The 21,573-nt window shown below is 39.2% G+C and overlaps 1 protein-coding gene across 1 annotated transcript in view; it reads right to left on the bottom strand.

The window, feature by feature from the left end:
* Positions 1-21,573, bottom strand: part of Faf1 (Fas associated factor 1) — a 284,522-nt gene that overhangs the window by 49,272 nt on the left and 213,677 nt on the right. Inside the window, exons 14-15 of the mRNA XM_055629006.1 lie at positions 19,573-19,709; positions 14,998-15,086 (exon numbers count right to left, since the gene is read on the bottom strand). Coding sequence (XP_055484981.1) covers positions 14,998-15,086; positions 19,573-19,709 — 226 coding nt within the window. The remainder of the gene's footprint in view (positions 1-14,997; positions 15,087-19,572; positions 19,710-21,573) is intronic.

Genomic DNA, 21,573 nt, shown 5'->3' with positions numbered 1-21,573 from the left:
TTCTACAGTTTATTCTCCTAGTAAGCAGTAATAAGATACTCATAGGTACACACTCAAATTGATCATTGGATTAAAAACTGTATAGAAGGCTTTATCCCCATCCTAGATAAGAGATGTTCACAAATATTTTGAGTTCGTCGTAAAGCTGAATATTTCTATTGCTTTACGTGAATAAACTGGTTAAAATAACAAAATACATATTCTTTATTTCATATATACCTAGAGTATTTGCAGTGAAGAAATTCCAGACTTTAGTTAGACTAGTTTTTCCTAGGGACAAATCCTTTATACATGCTAAATTAGTATAATCAAATATAGACAAAATGTTACTGAAAACCAAATGATATGCGCTGGCGAGGAACTTAGTGGTAGATCACTTGCCTACAATATGTGTGGCTTGGGTAGCACAAAATTTGATAGAAAACCAAATACAAACCAAACAAAAACAATAACAACAAATCTTAACTCCAGCCTGGCAATGTAGCTCAGCTGGCACAGTGCTGTTTCACATGCAGAAAGCCCTTGGTTTGATTCCCCAGGACTTCCTAAACCATGTGTGGCTATGTGCATACCTGCCTATCTCAGCACGCAAAAAGTAAAGCAAGCATGATCATAAGTACAAGGTTATCTTTGGCCAGAAAGCAAGTCTGAGGCCAACCTGGAACTCTTGAGACCCTGTCTTAAAAAACCAAAAATCTTAAAATTAAAAGAATAGAACACAAAATCACTTGAAAAATATTCTCTCCCAATTCCTCATCTCCATTAGCCATTCATTACAAGATATATTTAAAAGAAAATAACACTAAAGCATCGGATAACAAGTCTGACTGTAAGTGATCTTGAGTTAGTAATATAATGGCTGTTTCTTCAACTGCAGAATGATGGATTATGACTATGTCAGTTCTGACATTTTTTTAGTTCAGCCTTGAGTAAAGATAATAGATAACATTTATGTCTGCTGACTAAAGACCAGATGCTATAATATATGCTTTAATATCTATTAGCTTAATCTTCAAAATACACATAGAACAGAAGTACTAGTATTTTCATTTACCTAAGAGGGAACTGGAACCTAACTCAAAAGCACAGTGACACAGAAATGATTTTCAAACAGTCCATGGTAGCTCTCTTGGTAGCTAGGGTGCTAGCAGCCAATGTACTACACTTTTGAGACATCCAACATCCAGGGTCTGTATTCGTAAACACTATACAATCCTACTGTTGTCTATAAAATATGACTTTTTCCAATTAGTCATTAAGAAAATCATTAAATATTCTCATAGTTTCCTCTTTTGTAAGATGGGTATAAAATACATGCTTTGAAGAATATACAAATCACCCAGGCTCTGGAGGAGATGAGGAAGGGGGCTACAATCGGGATATAAAGTGAATAAATTATAAAAAAATAAAATTTAAAAAGTAATTTAAAAAATGACCCAGGCTTATGTTTACAATGCTAGTATTTTAATAGGTGCCTCAAGAGCACCTATTAAAATAAAAGGCAATACAATTTCTTAAAAACTGATTTTAGAATCTATTCTATGGATTGTGTATTTTCCTTCTGAAAAGTTTTATTTTCAAATGAACATGCAGTAAAATGGATTAGAAAGTTTTCTAACACATGCATATAGTCTTGTAACCACTACCACTATTTCTATGTTCCACATATACCTGGCATCATGGAAATTATGTAATTTTTACTAAAATTATTTGTATATCATTAATAGTTAAAGGACTGTATCATCCTTCTCGGTACCAGTGATGAGCATACTGGGGGCACACAGAAGCAGGTCCCTGAGAAATGCTTAAATTTACTGCTCAAAACAAATTAATGCGGGCTCACCAACTGTAAATCTATGAAACTAACAAGTTAGTTTTTCTCTTCTATGTCTTATGCCTATAGCCACTGTTGTGTTTTCATATTATACTTTAAATACCCATTTCCTGAAATGATAGTTAACTGGAATTAAGGCAGATTTATGAATAAAAGTTAGAAGATAAAAAGCAGAGAAAAGTTGCATGCCTTTGATCCCAGCATTCCAGGGGTAGGGGTAGGCAGATCTCTGAGTTCTAGGCTAGCCTTAGTCTATATAGAGAGTCCCAGGCCACTAGGGTTACACAGTGAGACTATGTCTCAAAAACAACAATAACAACAAAAACACTACACCCACACACAGAAAACACCAATACCCACACACATACACACATAAACACATACACACACAAAAACCAAACCAAACCAACCGACAACAACAAAGCAAACAAACCAAAGCAGAGAAAAGTCTGCAGAAGAAAAGATAACTACGGAGAAATTGAAGTGGGAGGTTACTGGGTCTCTTGTTGACTTGTGTACTACACATATCCTTAGCTTTGGATGAATTCACAATTTTTTCTTTTTTTCATGTTTCCCCCAAACTCAGTGTTCTCTTAGTTTACCTATGCTCATCAGGCCTTTTCTTGAAATGAATAAAACTGTGCTTCTGTAGAGAAACATTAATCTAGCAACATGGCTGCTCTGGCAAAGGATCATATCCAAAGACCTTCTAGTTCTATGAAATCAGATGGAACGTAGATATACCCCAGATTATGTTATGATCTGGCTAGAATTCAGACACACCCTTAGTACACATCTTTAATTCCAAACAATGTAGGTAAGGTTAGTTTTTAGAAGGAAACAGCCATGTTTGAAAGTGATGTCTAACTGAGGGACAAACTAATGAATCAGAGAAAGATTTGACAGAACAGGTTACAGCCAAGTCTCATGAAAAGAGCACAAGAAAGAGGCTCTTTAAAAAAGTGCAGTTCAGAACCTTGGTTCAGTCAGTTGGCAGTCAGTTCTGTACAAGAGTTGAGTTGAGTTCAGCCAGTGAAGTTCAGTCAGTCCTGGCAGTTTAGTGCAGAGTGGAACTGCACAGTTGGGAATGGGTACAGTGGAGTTCGGTGCAGTTTAGTTTGTGGAATTCAGAGACAGTTTTCAAAGCAGGGCACTCCAAGCTGAGAGAAGTGTAGAGAAGCCAAACTGAATCAGTCAGCTTGGGGAGAAGTTTGAGCCAGAAAAGCTGAGTTGAACCAAACAGCCAGAGTTCAGAAAGAACTAAAACAAAACAAAACAAAACAAAACAAAATAAAAAAGCCGCCAGTGACTCAGCAGTAGCCTCTGAGACAACAATTACTTCAGGAGAATAAGTTACTTTTACAGGCCTCTTCAGAGACCTTCCAGTGATTATTTGTTTCTTTGCACATTTGGTTTCTGAAACAGGGTTCTGCTTTGTAACTTAGGCTTCAAACTTAGGGTTCTCCTGCCTTGCTTCCTGAGTGCTGGGGTTACAGGCATTTCTGCCCCCAAATTCCTTCTCACAGACATCGTCATGTAAGACCATAAAGGATTGGGGGATATGAATCCCTCAAAAAAGAAAAATAGGTTTAGGTTTGTGTACAATATTTAAGAACAGAAACAATTTTGTAATCTTTTAAAAACAGATTTATGGACAGAGAGAGTGTTTCCAATAACATGTCTTAAAGAGTCAATCAGGCTTGACAGTGGGAAGATTGAAAAATCCACATAAGAAGGATTTCGGCTTTCACTTGTTATTTTGAGTTTTAAAACAATGTGATATCAGGAGTGGCTTAGTGGTAAGAGTACACACAACCTCCTGTAATTTCAGCTCCAGGCGTTATAACACCTCTGGCCTCAGTCAGTACCTGCACTCACACCCAATGTCGCATAGACATGCACACATAAAATTAAGAAAACAAAACAAACAAACTTCAAAGACCCCCTACTGTTATATAAGAGGAAATGAGTAACCAGACACACGTTCCACAGCCACTTACTATCTCATCACTAGAAAGTACATGTACTTCATTTGGCCTTACTGTTACTGAAAGAAAAATCGGACAGGTTGGGCCAGCTATTTAACAATGAATGCTTGTATAGTGATAGATGGTGACAACCTAAATAAAAGAAGAACGCATTACTGAGATATTATCAATTGTCTTCTGTCATTACACACAGCTCCACCCAGTCTAAACTTGTCAAAAAGTGTTACTGTAATCCATGAAGAAGACTCCACCTCAGGCAGCAGCGGGGAAAATGTGAAGGACAGGCTCTGAACAGGTGTGCTGAACTGTAATGCCAATGCTGACTCACTAATCTCTTCACATTAGTCTCATCTAATTACTAACTTCTCCTCTGAGGTGTCAGGGCGGATGAACTGATCCATCAGCAGCAGGCATTTTAAGAGCAACCAATGTACACAAAGAGGGTGTGCGTGTGTTATTTTTTAAAACAGTGAGTATTATTGCATGTACAAAGAGTAGACGGTAAGGCAAGGAGGGTTTTTTTTGTCTGTTTTTATTTTTAAATTCCAGTCAATTGGCTAAAATATTTGGGAATCCCCTTCAGTTCATGAATACACGGCATGCTGATGTCACAACAGACCATGACGTATGCAAAGCAAATGTAGAGTGTGGCTCTGAGGCAGCTATAAGACTACGACGAGTTACTTAACCTCTATATCCACTTCAGTTCTTCAGTAAAGTTAATGGTAACTACTGTGGTTAACAGAAAATAACAGAACACTTAGAAAAGCAGATACTGAATGCATTCCTAGCTGGGTCTGGTGATGTAAGTCTGTGATCCCAGCTCCGTGAGAGGCAGAAGCAAATGAACTGTGAGTTTGAAGCTAGCCTTGGCAACACAAGGAGACTTCATCTCTGAAAACATACCAAATTAAACCTAAAGGCACATATTTAGTCCCTTCTTAAGGTACTTTAGCTACCCTTGCTTCTGTAGGAGGTGAAAGTTTGGACTTGAATGCTCAGATTAAAGCTCATGGAGACAAAGCTTGAATATGTTCTGCTTTGTTAGGTTACGGGAGTGTCAGCATGTGCTGTAACAAGTTCTCAGATCTCTAGGGGTGATAGCTAGCTTTAACTGTCAACTTGCCACAATCTAGAGATCATATGGGAAGACTCAGTGAGGCACTGTCTATATCAGGTTGTCCTGCAGGCTTGTATGTCTTTGGGGGACTATCTTGACTGAGGTAATGAAGGTGTGAAGACCCATCCACTATAGGCTTTAGGCAAACTGTGTGAGAATAGAGAAAAATGAGGTTAGCATAAGCATCCATTCTTGTTATATAGCCAAGGCTAGTCTCAAATTTGTGGTAGTTCTCTTGCCTGTTTCTAGAGTTCTGGGGTTATATTGTGTTCTTATGTCTACCTAACATTTAATTGTGGTAGTCCAATCTAGTTTTCTTCTGTTTCCCATGTGTTTGGTATAATTTCTAAGAAATACTGGAGAAATCCAAGGTTATGAAATTATTCCCTAATATGTTCCTCTAAGTGCATTGCTCTAGCTTTTTTTTTTTTTTTAAGATTTATTTATTTATTTTATGAGTGCTCTATCTACATGTACACCTGCACTCGAGAAGAGGACATCAGATCACATTACAGATAGTTTTGAGCCACCATGTGGTTGCTGGGAATTGAACTCAGGACCTCTGGAAGAGCAGCAAGTGCTCTTAACCTCTGAGCCATCTCTCTAGTGCTTGTTTTGTTTTTGAGACAGGATTCTGCTTAAACTTTACTCTTGATTCATTCTTGTAGAGTAAAAATGATGAAAACCATGGGATTAGGTTTCTTTGGCATCTAAATATCTAGTTTCCCCGGAACTAATATTGAGTACATTGTTTCCCAATGAATGAGCTTGCATTCTTGGAGATCTCCCAAGGATTTATTTTTGGTCTCTACTTTCTTCCACAGGCATTAGGCTATTCTTAACAACACTATACTGTCTTAAACCACATTTTTTAACTTGGGAAGTATAACTCTTCACATTTGGATCTCTTTCAACATTGCTTCAGCTATTTGAAGTCCTTTGAAACTCAATATGAAAATCTGAAAGAAAATTTATTTCTGTAAAATCAACTTTGAGATTTTTATAGAAATTGCACTAAATCTGTAGATAGCTTGGGTAGCAATTTTGATTACTAAATGACATCAGTAAGTTTTTCTTCCATTTGACTCTATGGAAAAAAATTTCAATTATTTATGTTTTCTTAATTTCTTTTACAAGGTTTGTAGATTTCAGTGTACAATATGTGGTCTTCATTGATAAATTTTCATTCCTCAATATTTAGTTTTTTTTCATGCAAATCTAGATGAAACTGTTGTTCAGATTTTTTATTGCAAGTATACACAAATTATATCAGGTTTTCATGTGTTGACTTCAAACTGTTCAACGGTGGTCCGTTCATGTTGGTTTTATTATACTTCTGTTTGAAAATGATCATGCTATTAGTGAGTAAGGATCATCTGACTTCCTTTCCCACATGAGTGTTGTATCTCTGTCTTTCACCTAGTTATCTGACTAGAAATCCTAACACCCTAAGTAAGCCAAGATAAACTTTCGTCTAATATGTTGCCTTGCTCATGGTGTTTTATCTCAGCAACAGAACAGTAACTAATACACCTACTTTCTACATCTACAGACTTCCATCTTGTAAACTTTCACACAAATGGAATCACATGTAAGCAGTGGTCAAATCTAAGCTGTTTTCAAGTGCAAGTCTAAAGTTTCTCCTGAGACTCAAGGTAAACTCATTTGTGGGGCATCTAGACTGTATGACCAGAGAAGCCAGCCTAGAGCTAGAGTGAGGTAGAGATATGTCTGAACCCTGACAGACAGGCAGGAGTAAGGATCACTCCCTCTCTGTTGTGTGCCTGCACGTCCTGGTGCACTTAGTCTTAAATACCCCACCTCTGCCAATTCTTGAGGTAGTCATATAGCCTAGCATCTGGAATTGCTCTTCATGCAAATGAAGCATTCCCACCCCCTCAGCCCCAGCCAGTGGTGTTCACTCACCTGAAAACCCCTATCCACTTCCCCAGGATTTATATAGTCCTTAACCCCAGGCAGGTATATCCAGGTGGCATTGCCATCTCTGATACAGCGCTTTGAGTGACACAGCTCTGTTTGTGGGGGCCAGGGGCAGGAGGGGGGTTACAAAATACTCAAGGAAACAACTCGCCTATTGCTGTGATAAGACACCGTGACCAAGGCAACATACACAAGAATTTATTTCAGGTTTCCGGTTTCAGAGGGTTAGAGTCCCTCATGGCATGGAGGCAGGTAGGCAGGCGAGGCATGGAACTGGAGCTACAGTATCTGAGAGCTCACATCTTGATCCACAAGCACAAGGCAGAGAATGCTGAGAATGCTGTGAGTCTTTTGAAACCTCAAAGTTGGCACCCACTGACACCTCTTCCCACAAAGCCACACCCCCCTCACTCTTTCCCAACAGTTCCACCAACTGAAGACCAGGAATTCAAACACATGAGCCTAGGAGGGCTATTCCCACCCAAACCACCACACAACTTAAAGGAAGAGGATATACTTCTAGTTCACAGATTTAGTAGTATATGGTCCATGGTCACATGGCTGTTGCTTTCGGGCAAACCACCATGCCAGGGACCCTGGAAGGGAACATGGCTCACATCATATGAACAAGAAGCAGCAGTGAAAGGGCAAGCCTTCAATCCTTCAGTAAACTTTTTTGTCCTAATGGCTCATTCAGTTATGAACTTACCAGACGCACAAACACTGACTGGTGAAGTTAGAGAGTCTATGATCTAATCACTTCCCAATGGTAATACATTTTGAGGATGAAGATTTCAGTAGAAAACCTTTCAGAGAGACATTTCCTAGCCAAACATTAACATTTACCTGGCCCACAAAGGTGCATAGCCATCTCATTTCATATTGCACAATGTAATAATCAGTCTATCTCCAGGAGCCCCTCCCCCTCCATTCTTAGCAGTTTAAGCAAGGTTCAAAAGCTCAAGTCCAAAATTTCTTCTGAGACTCAGGAAAACTCTCAGCTATAAGCTGACATAGATAAAATCAACCACAAATTATATATTTCTAAAATAAAATGGCTCAAAGTAAGCATTTCTATTCTCCAGATAAGGAATATAAGAATGGCGAATGGTGAGAAAGGACTAGTCCAAAAATTTAAAAATATTACAAAAAACCAAACAAAACAAAAAACCCTAACCAACCAAACAAAAAACCAAAACCAAAAGAAAAAAGCCTGAAAAACAACAAAACAAAGCAAAACTCCAACAACAACAAAAACAAAAGCCCCTGTCTCCAAAGGGTTTGAGAAACTCTGCCTCTCTGGCCTGGCAAGCTGCATCCTATATGGGCTCTTCCTTGAGCCCATGATTACATCTCCTAGCTGTCCTCAGCAAATGTTCCACACCCTTGACATTTTTAACTTTCTGACATTTCCACTAAATATTCCTTTCTCACAGCTTTACAGATCACCCTTGCAGGAGCTACCTGCAGGGATTCCAAATCTGTCACAGTGCCCTACAACCCTTGTAGTCTCCATGTCTGCAAAGCAAAATGAGCTCTGCTGTTAGCCTGAGCAGGAGATAGGCCCAGTGGTTCATGGGAGCATCACTCTCTGAGGGCCTGGATGGCTGAACATTGGGAAATTGCCTGAGGATGCCCAGAAACTCTGGAGCTCTCCCTTCTCAAAGAAAAGCTTTCAAAGTAAATTTGTACCCTTACATCCTTGAGCTTGCTCTGGGTGGATTATGGCCAATGCCTGAGATGCCTTCAAGGCATCTTTGCTATTGTCTGGATGCAACATCCTTGGCATCCGCTCAGAGACATTAATCTTTTTAAGCAACCACACCCTCTTTGGCCCCAACTTCAAACATGTTTCTTTTCTAGCCAAATGGCAGTTTTTCAAATCCTTCTGCTCTGCTCTCCCTTATGATTTTCACTAGATTTGTCTAAAGAGGCAAGCAATACCCATGCCCATGGCTGGAATGCTGGGGTGGCCTGAAGTTTTCTCCACTAGATTAGTTGGTTTGGCACCTTTAAACTTAGCCTAACACAGTCTTAGGCATGGACAGCACATATACAAGTTCTTTGTCAGGATGTAAGAGAAGTGGCTGTAATTCTAATTCCTAACAGACTCTTCATTCGTATTTGTAGTCTCCTGAGTACAGCCTTTGCTAACTGAATTTCTATCAGCATTCTATTATTCTGAGCTCATATGAGAATCATCCATTAAACTCTACTCACAGTGTTCTGGCTTTTCTAACCTGCTTCTCCCAACTACTCCAAATTCCTAACACTAGTTGCAAAAGCTTTAGGAACTGGTGCTGAGCCATAGCAATGACCTCGTACCTTAGCACCACCATCTGTGCTAGTTCTTCACTGCAGTCACAAAATCCCTGAGAAACAACATGTGGAGGAAACACATTTTAGGATCATGGTGTTGGTCCAGAGTTACTAAGAATACACTCAACTACGAATTAATCAATGGTTTAATACACTGATGAGGCTAGTGAGTTAGTTAGCTAATATCTTTGGAGAACTAGGCCATCAAATACATGAAGCTGTTTGTAGGACACTTTATATTAAAACCATAACAAAGTTCACTGGCAATACCAAGATCTATACGCATTTTTATCTCAAGGATTTATTGGAGATAATTTCTCCTTTGGTATTTGGTACTACTTTTAGCAGTAATTTTTTAAAAATGATATTACATCTCTTTTGCTCTGAAAAAATATATTTAACAAAGCAGTAAATCATTGAACCTATCTTAATATAAAAATTAAAAAATTTAATAATTTGTCCTTTAATGAGAAAATATAACAGGAACATTGCCTATTGGGGTAAATGCATTGTTTCTTTTATATAATCAAATTTTATATATTCACTAGCAATACTGTTCTTATACAATGTGAAAATATAAAAGGTCAGCGATATCAAATCAACCGTTTCTGTGAAATATGAACTTAGTTTGAATAAAACGGAGTCATGGTCTGCTGTCCATGCCAACCTAGGAATCAGGTAGGCCATCGTCACTATCCTCCCCACTTCCCACTGTAAACACTCCAGTCTCATCCTCAGCCCTGCAGCAGCCTGTCCTCCTGCTCTCATTGAATCTGCAGAGCCCTGGGAAGACCTGGCTTCCCTCCTTCCTGGGTCCATCTCACTCAGCTCCCTACCATCTAGCTCATCCTCATTCCTTCCTGTGAACCCCTAATATTTAGTAACATGTTCTACCCTGACCCACAGTGGCCACAGCTGGTAGAGACTCAGAAGTACCCCCTCCCGGGGCAACGCTCACCCGCCACACCCTGAGATCCACAGAGGGTAACAGAAACTAAGAAATGGTGCCCTCATCCAAGAGAAACCATATTCCAACACCTAGAATTACAATAAGCTCAAATACCAGCACAAAAACACAATCAGTAAGAGCCTCTAAGAACCCAGCAACACTACTACAGTAAGCCCTGAAAAGTGTAACATAGCTCATACACAAGCCAAAGACTTCAAAATAGCTCTTATGAGTATGCTCAAGTACCTTAAGCAAGATATGAATACATTGATTAATGAAGTCTATGAAAACACAAACAAATAGCAGAATGAGAGAAAGAGAAACCTTGAAACACTCAGCACTAAATGTGATGTCTCATCAAATTTCTCACCTTGCGGCTCAGGAATCCCGAGGAAGAGGAGCTGGAAAGACTGTAAGAGCAATGGGGAGAAGAGACAACCAGGAAACCAGATCTAGACACAGTGGACTAGTGCACATGTGGCCATGCCACCCTGCGCAGGCCTGAACAGCCAGATGGGGCCTCAGCGCTGAGAGGGGAAGCACAGCCCATTCAGAAGCTACGTCCAATGGATAACTCCTGGTAAAGGAAAAAATCCGGTTTCTCCAATGGAATCTCACTGGGCATACAAACCACTCTTCAGGGCAGGCCCCATACCCAGCAGCAAATGACCAGCATAAAACAAACCCACTGGTATTCTTGGAGGATTTCTCCTCACAAGGCTTTGTCTAGACATTTAAAAACAAACAAACACCTTACAGATATTTTGCTTATATATTATGGCTTTCAATTTTGCTTTTACCGGTTTTCTGTGTGTGTATGTGTGTGAATGTCTGGTAAGTTTCTTATGGTTCTGTTTCTTGTCTTTTTTTTTTTTCCTGTGTTTCTCCCCCAACCCAGCCCCCATTTGTTCTGTCCTATTTTGGCAGGCTTCTTTTTACTTGATAGTATTACTATTAGTAGTAATAGTAGTAGTAGTAGTAGTAGTAGTAGTAGTAGTAGTACCTGTTCGTACTATAATGAGAGGGAAAGAAAGGGCATCGATTTGGATGGGTGGGGAAGTGAGGAGGAAAACCTGGGGAAGTAGAAACCAGAATCAGAATACACTGTATAGAAAAAACTATTTTTAATAAGTAAATAAAACAAATGGACTCATGTTGGCTCGGATGGCCCAAGCCTGAGTCTGCGTCCTCAGGACCCACAGTAAACCTGAGAACTGTAGCACATAAATCTTTTAACCCTGGTGCTCCCATAGGAAGGTTGGAGGCAGAGACAGGCAGTTCTCAGAAGTTCACAGGCACATTAGCTTGGCATATAGAGAAGTGAAAAATGAGATAAGAGACCTTGCCTTAAGTAAGGTTGAAGATGAGGAGCATCAACAGCCTGGCTGTCCTCTGACTTCCATACATTTACCACAGTACATGCACACCCACAGTTACACACATGCTGGACTAACAGCAAAACCGACTTAGAGTTCATTCATATAAACGCCTGAGAACTCTGGTAGACAGTCAGGCATTCTAGGAGACAGAGTGAGAAACACTGCCTTAGGGAGAGAGCTAATCTTCGTAGGCAACAGGGGCCTGGAGATGGATGCTGGTGTCTTCATCACATTTACTCCACGTTCCTCGTAGCTTGTACTAAGAGCCTTTCCTGTCAAGCTGCCCATGTACCATGTATGGAGCATCCAGTCAGACGATTCCTAGATTTCACCTACCTACTCATTTGGTAGAATTTATTGGTGTTTCTGGGTTTTATACACAAAGACTTATCTATTTTGCTTACATCTGTGTTCTTAGTGCCTGACATACAGTAAATGTGCAATACACTTCTGAAATGAACACAAGACCAAGATGGAAGAATTCATCACCCCCTATGATATGGACCTAATTATGAAGGGGGGAAAAACCTAGATCAACGATGCCCTACTTGAGACCCATCCCTTGGGAGAAAACCAATCCCTGACACTATTAGTGTTATTCTACTATACCTGTAGACAGGAGCTTAGCATAACTCCTGGGCATCACCCAGAAGCTGCTGGAAACAGATGCTGAGATCTATAGCCAAACATTAAGGAGTTTGGGGGAACGATTGTAGGAGCCAGAGGGGTCAAGGACTCCACAAGAAGACCTACAGAGTTAACTAATCTGGGCTCATGGGGGCTCACAGAGACTGAACCACGAACCAAAGAGCATGCATGGGTTGGTCCTGGGCTCCCTGCAGTCTTGTTCCCTAGTTGGGCTGCCTTGTCTGCCCTCACTGGGAGATGATGCACCTCATTCTGCAGCAACTTAATGGGCCAGGGTGGGCTGGTACCCATGAGGGACCTCCCTCTTCTTTGAGAAGGGGGAAAATGGGGGAAAGGGGTCTCGGGGGTGGGGGGGGGTTGGGCACGGGAGAAGAGGAGAGAGCTTATGATCAGGATGTAAAGTATTACATAAATAAATATATAAATAAATGCCCACAAGATACCTTAGCTAAAAAGAAATAATTGAAACAATTTACTTAGGGACTAAGACTTTACAATTTACTATAGCTTTCAGGGACATGTTATAAGGAACAATTAAGGAAGAAAATACCTTCCTTAGCAGAAAGTAACCAGCTATAGAAAGGCATCTGTGTTGCACTCAATATTGTAATCATGAGAGGCAGCATGATTAACCCTTTCTGTTCAGTTACTGATGAGCATTAAATCTTTTATGTTTGCTGCAGATGTAGCAGAATTCTAAATAGCCCAGACTAGCCTTGAACCCATAATTCCCTTGCTTCCTGGTTTAGAGTACTTGGATTGCAGATGATGCCATGCTTGATTTCAGTGAAATTTTGATGTTTAAAAGTATCCAATTTTTGCTAGGTGTGGTGTTACACGACTGCTATCCCAGCATTTAGGAGGTTGAACTAGTAGGATCAGGATTTGAAACACGTCTGAGTTCCACAGTGTGATACTGTCTCAGACAAATGGAACAAAATCAAACAATAAAACAGTAAAAGAAACCAGGCATTTTTTTAATATATACATATAAACTTATATGACTATATCACTAAAAAACTGTCCTAACAGAACTGAGCCGTCTTCCCAGCCTTAGGAAGTACTTTGTGAATGTACATATTTTTAAAACTTACGAGTAAAATATATTTTATCGCATCATTGTTTAGTATTTTTTAAAGAATTTTTTTATTATTATCATTTATTACAATTTATTTAATTTGTATCCTGGCTGTGTCCCCTCCCTCCCTCTTCTCCCCCTAAGTTTTGCTTTAGTTTTTGCATCAGAGGGACTGCTTTGATCTTTGTATGTCTGAATAATGGGTGATTTTCTGCTTTAAGAAACTGGCACATAGGTTAGAATCTATATGATATTAATCACTGTTAGCTCTGCAAAAAATTATGCATGTAACAACAGTGAAATTTTAAACAGAAGAAAGCAAAAGTCATAAGCTGATGAAAAGAGACTGAGCTTAGGAATTTAACAAGCCACAAATTCAAAAATTTCTTTTGGCTACAATACCAAAATAAACAAACAACAACAATAACTCTGGCATAAGCTAAAAACATACTCTTTCTGTGCTATACAAGTGTTATTTTTATGAGTCAGAGTCTTCTGTGTAGCCCAGCCTGACCCCACTTGTAATCTGCTTCTGCCTCATGAACATAGCAATCACAGGCATGAAGTCACTATGTCAAGTATATCACTGCTGTTGCTAAATACCAAGTAAAGATTCCTTGAAACATGTATATACAATATTCCTGTAGCCCATTTTACCCAGGTTCCACTAGCGTATTTTTAGAAGACTCTCTCAAACACACACACACACACACACACACACACACACACACACACACACACAGAAAGAGGGACGGAAGAAGGGGGAGAGAGAAAGAGAAAGAGAAAGAGAGAGAGAGAGAGAGAGAGAGAGAGAGAAAATGACTATAAAGCATAACTGCTTTTCCCATCTTGCCTGATCTCTACCTGGACTGTGCCCTTACTGATACCCGTTAATCAGAGATTAGGCTAGAAGGGAGTTAGAGGGATTTAGCCTAAAAAGGAATTCTAAATTAACCCATTTAGATGTTACAACTCATCTACCGTTTGTAGCCAAGTTTAACCAAAATATATTCTAAAGAAGAAACAAAGAGCCAAAGATTCTAGAACATGGCGACTGTCTTATCCTTTTCCTTCTGTCAACAACTCTTTGTAGAGAGGGTCTAGCCTTGTGATGTGCACTTAGCGAAAACTCAATAAGCATTTCCCAAGATCCAGCTATTTTCTGGGTCACCAAGGAATGATTCAAGAATGAAACTATATTTCAGATTGGGTATAATGAAAGTTTTATGGTTGTATATCAGTTATCCCTGGTGTACTAACATAACGGGATAGATGAAATAATCAATGGTGCTCAGCCAAAGAGTCACGAAATGGTGACTACCACTCGAGTGCTTCTATAACCCGTGTTAAAAAATGAGAGAGAGAGAGAAAAAAAAGAGAGAAAGAGAGAGAGAGAGAGAAAGAAAAGATGAAATAAACAAACAAAAAACCCCTATATAGTAAGTAAGCATGATTTCCTAAACCAAAGTTTGCAAACTAGCCACTGAATAATTTTCTTGTAAACTGAACTATTTCGCACCCTAAATGTAGTAAAATGTAAACAGGCCATAAATGTAAACAGATCTTTAGAACTTGGATTCATGACGAGTAAAGAGGAAAGAGTCACATGAGTGGCATAAGAGACTGTGACATCTAAACGGCATCTTTACCATCCTAACTACAGTCACATGCAGTCACTCCTCTCCAGGGGCAGCCACTGCAGTGGCCGCCTATGGGGACCTCACTTCGCCTCTCATCTTACCTCATCTTTTATGTCTTCCTGTTGCTGGGCTGAGAAGATCTCCATGGCAGCCATGAGCCTCATCATTAGCTCATCCACTGTTGTATTACCTGATGAGACATAAGAGAGTCCAAGCTCTACACAAGATTTTACAACTTCAAGATACTAAACATCATTATTCAATAAAAAATTATCAGCATTAGAAATTGAGACAGGAATGCTAGTGTGTAAAATACTTTCCACCAAGTGTTTCATATCTTCAGTAAGTAACAGTAGCAATTGAAATGTCAGAAAATTCAGAATTGGAGCAGCTTAAATTAACAATTTTTTAGTACCAGAAAGAATGTCCAGGCCATGAGGTGGAAAGTCCCTTCAATTTGTAAAGACAATGACGTCAGTAACCCTGGTGGCAACCACCAACTGCGCACACGTCGGTGATTAGGCTACCTAGGATTTCACCACGTCAGTCTGTAAGTCTATGAAGAAGGAACTATACTCTAGACTTCAAAAGCAGAGCTACCTTTAAAATGCCTCACCCAGCCAAGACGGAGGCAGTAATCACAGTCAGTCCCTGAATCCAGGGGAGTCTAATCAGGAGGCAATCCTCCCCTCCATGACCAGGCCCCCGACAGCCAGCCTTGCCAAGTGCCTACCAATGTGAGCTGGAGACTGACGTGCTAGATAATCACTCTGCCAGGAAGCTATCAAAAATGCACCCCTCCTTGCCATGCCTCCCTTCATGATGCTAACTGACTAAACCTCTGAAACTGTAAGACAGCCCCAATTAAGTGTTTATCTCCAAGAGTTGCGATGGTCATGGTATTTCTCTGCAGCAATTAACTCCCAGGACAGAGTGCTTGCTGCTCTTCCAGATGGCCTAGGTTGGATTCCCTGAGCTCACATGGCAGCTAACAACTGTCTAACTCTAGGCACAGGAGACTGCCACCCTCTTCTGGCCTCTGAGGATACCAGGGACAACATGAGATGCATAGACAAACAAACATGCGGGCAAAACACTCATATACATAAAATAAAAGTGAATCTTTTAAAACATGAATGAATACAAGAATGAGTAGATTACAGCTAAGGGTCAATCTTATTCTCGACAGGAAGGCAACACTCCTCTGCAAGGTTCTCTGAAGTAGCAGAGATAATGTGTCACCTGCTAGACACACAGGACAGTCGTTGGTAGTTACACCAATAGATAGGCCAGGTGGCAGAAAGAAGGTTCTGAACACTGCAGCTCTCGTCACTGGGTTAGACTCTGAGTCTTCTGCCAAGCACTGTGGTGGTCTGAATGAGAACTGGCTACAAGGGAGTTGCACCACCCCTGGTCCCCAGCGGGTGGTGCTGCACAGGGACGGAATACAACTTTTAAGGGATAGAGCCCTAAGGAAGGACATGCTTTGAGAATTGACAGCCTGGCTTCACTGCACTTTGCTTTGTCTCATGTGTTAAAAATGCGACCAGGCAGCTTGCTGCCCTGCATGCCTGCTGTCATGTCTTCCTCATCAGTACGGACTTTCCCTCTGGAACCATGGGGAACCAAAGTATTGAAATTGTAAGTGGGAAAATGTTACAGTTATGTGAGTGCTAACATACATTGTTAGTGTTCCAGCTTAAGCTACTGCTCACTTGGCCATGTTTTTCCCTGACAGGAAGGACCCACTATTAAACGGAGCTTGCAGGTACCTCATACCAGAGTCCTTAATGGTCAGAGGCCAAAAAAGGCACCAGTGTATGGTATCAGCTTCCAAACTTGGGCTCAGGACCCTTTAAACTCTTAAAAACTATTAAAATTCTCAAAATAAGTTCAGTTTATGTACTTCTAGCCTTTCTATTGCTGTAATAAGATACCATGACCAAAAGTAACTTGAGTTTATCCTGGTTTCAGATGGATGGAGTCCATTATGGCAGGAAAGCATAGCATGGCAGCTGTGGTGGGAAGTCATGGCACAGAGGCAGAGCAGGAAGCAAGCTGAACATATTTCAATACAAGAAGCAAAGAGCAAATTAGAATAAAGACAGGTTATATATGCTCAAAACCTACCTCCAGCAAGGCCATAACCTTCTAAAGGTTATACAACCTCCTCAAACAACCATCAACTGGATACCAAGTTCAAATACCTGAACCTAGGAGGGAATTTCTCTTTTGAGCTATCATAGCCACTGACACTTACTTTACTAGAAACTTTAGAAAAAGGGCAAGAAAATGGCTCAGTGGGTAAAGGTGCTGGCACCAAACCTGGTAACCTGAGATCAGCCCATGGAAGCTACATGATGAAGAAAAGAACACAGACATATAACAAATATAAGACAAAAATTTTTAAAATTAAAATAAAAATATAACATGTATCGGTTCATTTAAAAGTAATAGTGCCTATTATAAACTAATATAATGCTTTATTTTTGTTAAAAAAAAAAAACTTCCTTCAGAAGAAAAAGGTGAAAAGAATGGCAAAGCTGTAATACTTTCAAATATTTCTGTCCTGTCTGCACCAACTCAAAACGATTATAGCTTTAGATCTATTTCTATATTAAACTTGAAATTTATGAAGAATATGTGGCCTTCTGCAGATATGTAATCAGAAAAAGAAGAGACATTTTAATAGGTATTTGTTGTTCTAGTTCTTTGACACTATACTCAGCTTGACAAGAGAAGTTTCTGCAAATCAGCAGCATTTCAGTGCTTTTGTACTTTGTTACACTAAAATGCTTTTCCTTCCCTCCTCAAAACTCTATGGCCTCCTTATATTGTTCAGGCTGACCCTGACCTCTCAGTCCTCCCCCGTTGGCCACGGGAGTAGCTGAGATTACAAGCACGCCATCTAGCACCCAGCTCCATTATCTGTTTTCCATGCATAATTTTATTTCATTATGCATCAGCGCCTTTCGAAAACATTACTTCAGTGGACTATGCATTTCTTCTGACTGCTGATGCATTATATTGCATGGTATATAAAATAAAAATTCACATTTGTTAATATCGCTGCTGATATCATCAGAAAAGTACTTATGCTGCCAGTCTTCCAGTAGAGGATATAAGCTTTTTATAGAAACCCCAAATTTTATCACTGGCAACAAATAATACCAGTTCTTTTACTTGAAAGTGACATATTTACTTTGTTTATTTTGTAGAAAATATTTCCCAAATGTCCAGTCGACATAAACAAATTTTGTCTGTTAGGTAGTAAAAATGATTTCAGAAAGGCAGGGAGCAGAAACTAGTTAAGCTCACAAATCCACGAAAGTGCTTTTCTCTGGAGCAACTAGAACAGATTGGTTCACATCACCTAACAAAGGGGTGAAGGTTTAAAAAACAAAAAACAAACAAACAAACAAACAAAAAGAAATGTTTGCTTCTTAAAGGTTTGCTTCTTGAACGGCCTTTTCCTTTTCTACAGTAAGTACGTGGCAGGGTAGGATCTGTGCCAGAGGCTTGACTCCTGGTAAGATGACAACTGTTTTAGAAATCATTGCTTTTGAGTCCCTCGTCTAAATATTAACACAGTAAAAAGGGCAAAACACAATTAAACTACAAAACAACGCAGAGCAAAACAAACCTCCTATGTATCTATACTAATGGAAACAATTGTGAACTTGCAGATTTCCTCAAGCCAGGCTTCTGGAGTCTTTGGCCCATAGTTGCAAGACACAAACTATCACAGTATTGGCTCTGATGAGGAAAACAAGAAAGAAGCGTCTTCACTTTCTCTTCACCCCATGGGAATCAGCTCCCTCAGTCTTTTAAAAGGCTGCCTAGGAAACTATGGTCTGAAAAGTTAAAAAAAAAAAAAAATACCTGAGTTTTTGTTTTGTTTAGGCTTTAAAGGCACTGGAATGCAAAAATTCCTTCCCCCATCAGACTTCAATGGGGCAGAAATCAAGTACCCCAGACCAAGATTTAGATCAGAGCACTTGCAAACTCTTCCCTAGCTGAACTGAGCAGAGTGAACTGTTTCTACTTAAGCTTTCCCATGAACACAGCAATGTTTTACTCCAGCTTTTAGAAGCGTTAGTAACAATGACAAATAACCATTCATTCATTTTCTTTTAAGAAAAATTAAAACATGGTTAAATTTCTAGAAAAATGTAAACTGGTTAAATTTATAGGGATTACACAGCTTTTGCCTCAGGGTTGCATCTCAGGCAGAAGTCACACAAATAAGGAGGAACAATTGACATGTGAAAAATTCAATTTACAATGTATAGTCACTGCATTTTCTAGATAATTAACAATAAACAATTCTTTCAACTAATCAATATTACAGCTAAAATCGACAAAAATTAATGTCACAATTGTCAAATTATTATAATCTAATTGCTGGTTTTAAGGACTTAAGCATTTGGGAACATAACTTGACTAGCTTATGTCGAGGGACTATGAGATTCTTTTTGGGGCATCCTGCTAGACTTTTAACACAGCATATTCATTTTCATAGTGCCTATGCTTCAGAAGCCGCTCTTCAGGATAGTTCATACTTTAAAATGCAAAGACATTTACCAGCAGCAAGAGTAGCAAGACATAGGGCCAGCTATGACAGGAAAAGTGATGAGGTTACCACAGCCTTTATCCTGCAGTGACATGTGCTTTACCTTGTATCACGTTTAACACTTCATTAGATGATCGCTTCCCCATGATAATCAGGAAAAGTGGAAACTGATCTGTCTTTTGAGTCCGAATGGTTTGTGCAATAACACTGCCAAAATGTCTATTGCACATTGTCAGAAATCTAAAATAGAACAAAATCCAAAGTCAGTTTCAAACAAATTTATTACTAGAACTGAGATACCATTATTATGTAAAGATTAGATAGCCTGATTTAGATCAGTATGGGAAATTTTACTATGAAATCTTTAATGGTTATCATATGGAAAAGAAAGAAGTATATCCTAAATGCTGTCAAGGGCTGACAACACAGGATTCTTCTTAAGTCTCAAATATTTCAAAATGCACTACCTAAACTAGGAGAAAACAAAGACATTTCCAAGAGAGAATTTCTTAACAAGGATAAATAATATAGCATAGCAGAGCGTCATTCTGAAAATAGAATCGGCAACATTTTCCTAACTCCTCAGAATCAAGAACTACACTGGGCACTGTGTTTTCTCTAGAAGTAGTAGGTCTTCTAGGTTTGTACTTAGTATGGAATAAAAACAACAATTCTAAGCTTTTGGCCAAAAAAGCTCACAGATATTAGCATACTGAAGTCTAGCATTAGTATTCTTAACACGATCTGGAATAAATGAAAAAACTGATAAAGCTTTTCTCTTCTATTAGAGGACTGTTTGAAATTAGCATTTCTTTCAAGAGAAAAGGGTAGCTTATGATATGTTTTCAGATCTGATGGTAAAAAGTAAATGTCATAATAATAATGAATTATGAAAGACCAAATGCAAATATAGAATGCTTTAATAAGATCCAATTTAATAAAGTCTGTAAAAATAATGGACTTTTAATAACACAGGTCACAAAAGGCAAAACAGTGGAAATTCTGGAGACTAGCCACTGGTACTAGCTTATTAATTCTTAATTATGTTCATGAAAGGCAACTTAAGTCGTGTGTTTTCTTATGCCTTATGATAATATTTTAGGTAACAACTCCTCTGAAATGTATGTTCTAGCTGATGAGCAAAGTCCTGTCGTCACATGCATTAGAAGGTAAATCTATTTGAAAAGACAAATGGTATTAAAATGTCATGTGCTCAGATTCATTTGATAACCAATTCAAAACAGAATCAAACCTCTTAATTTTTAAAGCCAATACATTTTCTGTCAATAGAAAGTCATTTCAAAAATTTAGGCTGAATCTTTTGTAAAACCCGTGCTGTGACTCCAGAAGGTGGATCTTGTTAAGGGCAGAGAGAACTGCCGGCTGGTGTCAAGACAAGTTAGCACCACTGCAGTAAGTTCACTGGGAGGGAGGTTCATATCCACGTTTAGTGCGGCAATAACCAGACCTCATGGCAATTTGAAATGACAAGGCCTTAAGAAATCCATTGTCGGCCATGAAATATCAGTGCCCCCATGAAAATTCAAATCTTCACATTCCACAACTATTATGGGATAAACGGTTCTCAAGCAGACTGAGCTTCAATACCAAATTTCACACTCATATAGCTTTAATTCATCAACAGAGATGTGTAGATCAGGAGACTAGCAAGTGAGGGTCTCATTTTTCTTTATGTGTCTTACTAAAATATTTGAAGTCAGTCTTGACCCTGAGCAGATCATTGGCAACCACTAAAATTAAAGATGTCAAAAAACAGTTGAAATGCTATTTCCTACAAAAGGGAGAAAAACAAGTCCTTGTTGCTTTCACACCAACGGATTGAACGGGTATCACATAGTAGATGCCCATCACAACACTGGCACCACTACCTAAACAGGATGGCCCTGGCTGCTAAGGAAAAAAGGGAAAGAAAGAAAAATAGTACACAATTGAGAGGGTAGGAAGCCGATCCAGAGAGAGAGAAGACATGAGAGAAAGGGGTTGGGAGGAGGAAAGAAAGAAAAGCAAAAGGTTGGAAGAGAAGATCTTATTGGTCCAAAACCAAAAGAACAGACATGGTAAAACAAGTTTTTTTTAAGAAAAA

Source organism: Psammomys obesus, unplaced genomic scaffold, assembly GCF_907164565.1.
Source record: "Psammomys obesus unplaced genomic scaffold, mPsaObe1.curated_primary_1811, whole genome shotgun sequence".
In the NCBI taxonomy this organism is placed as follows: Eukaryota; Metazoa; Chordata; class Mammalia; order Rodentia; family Muridae; genus Psammomys; species Psammomys obesus.
The sequence above is the reverse complement of the archived record's forward strand: the minus strand, read 5'-3'. Positions and strand labels throughout refer to the sequence as shown.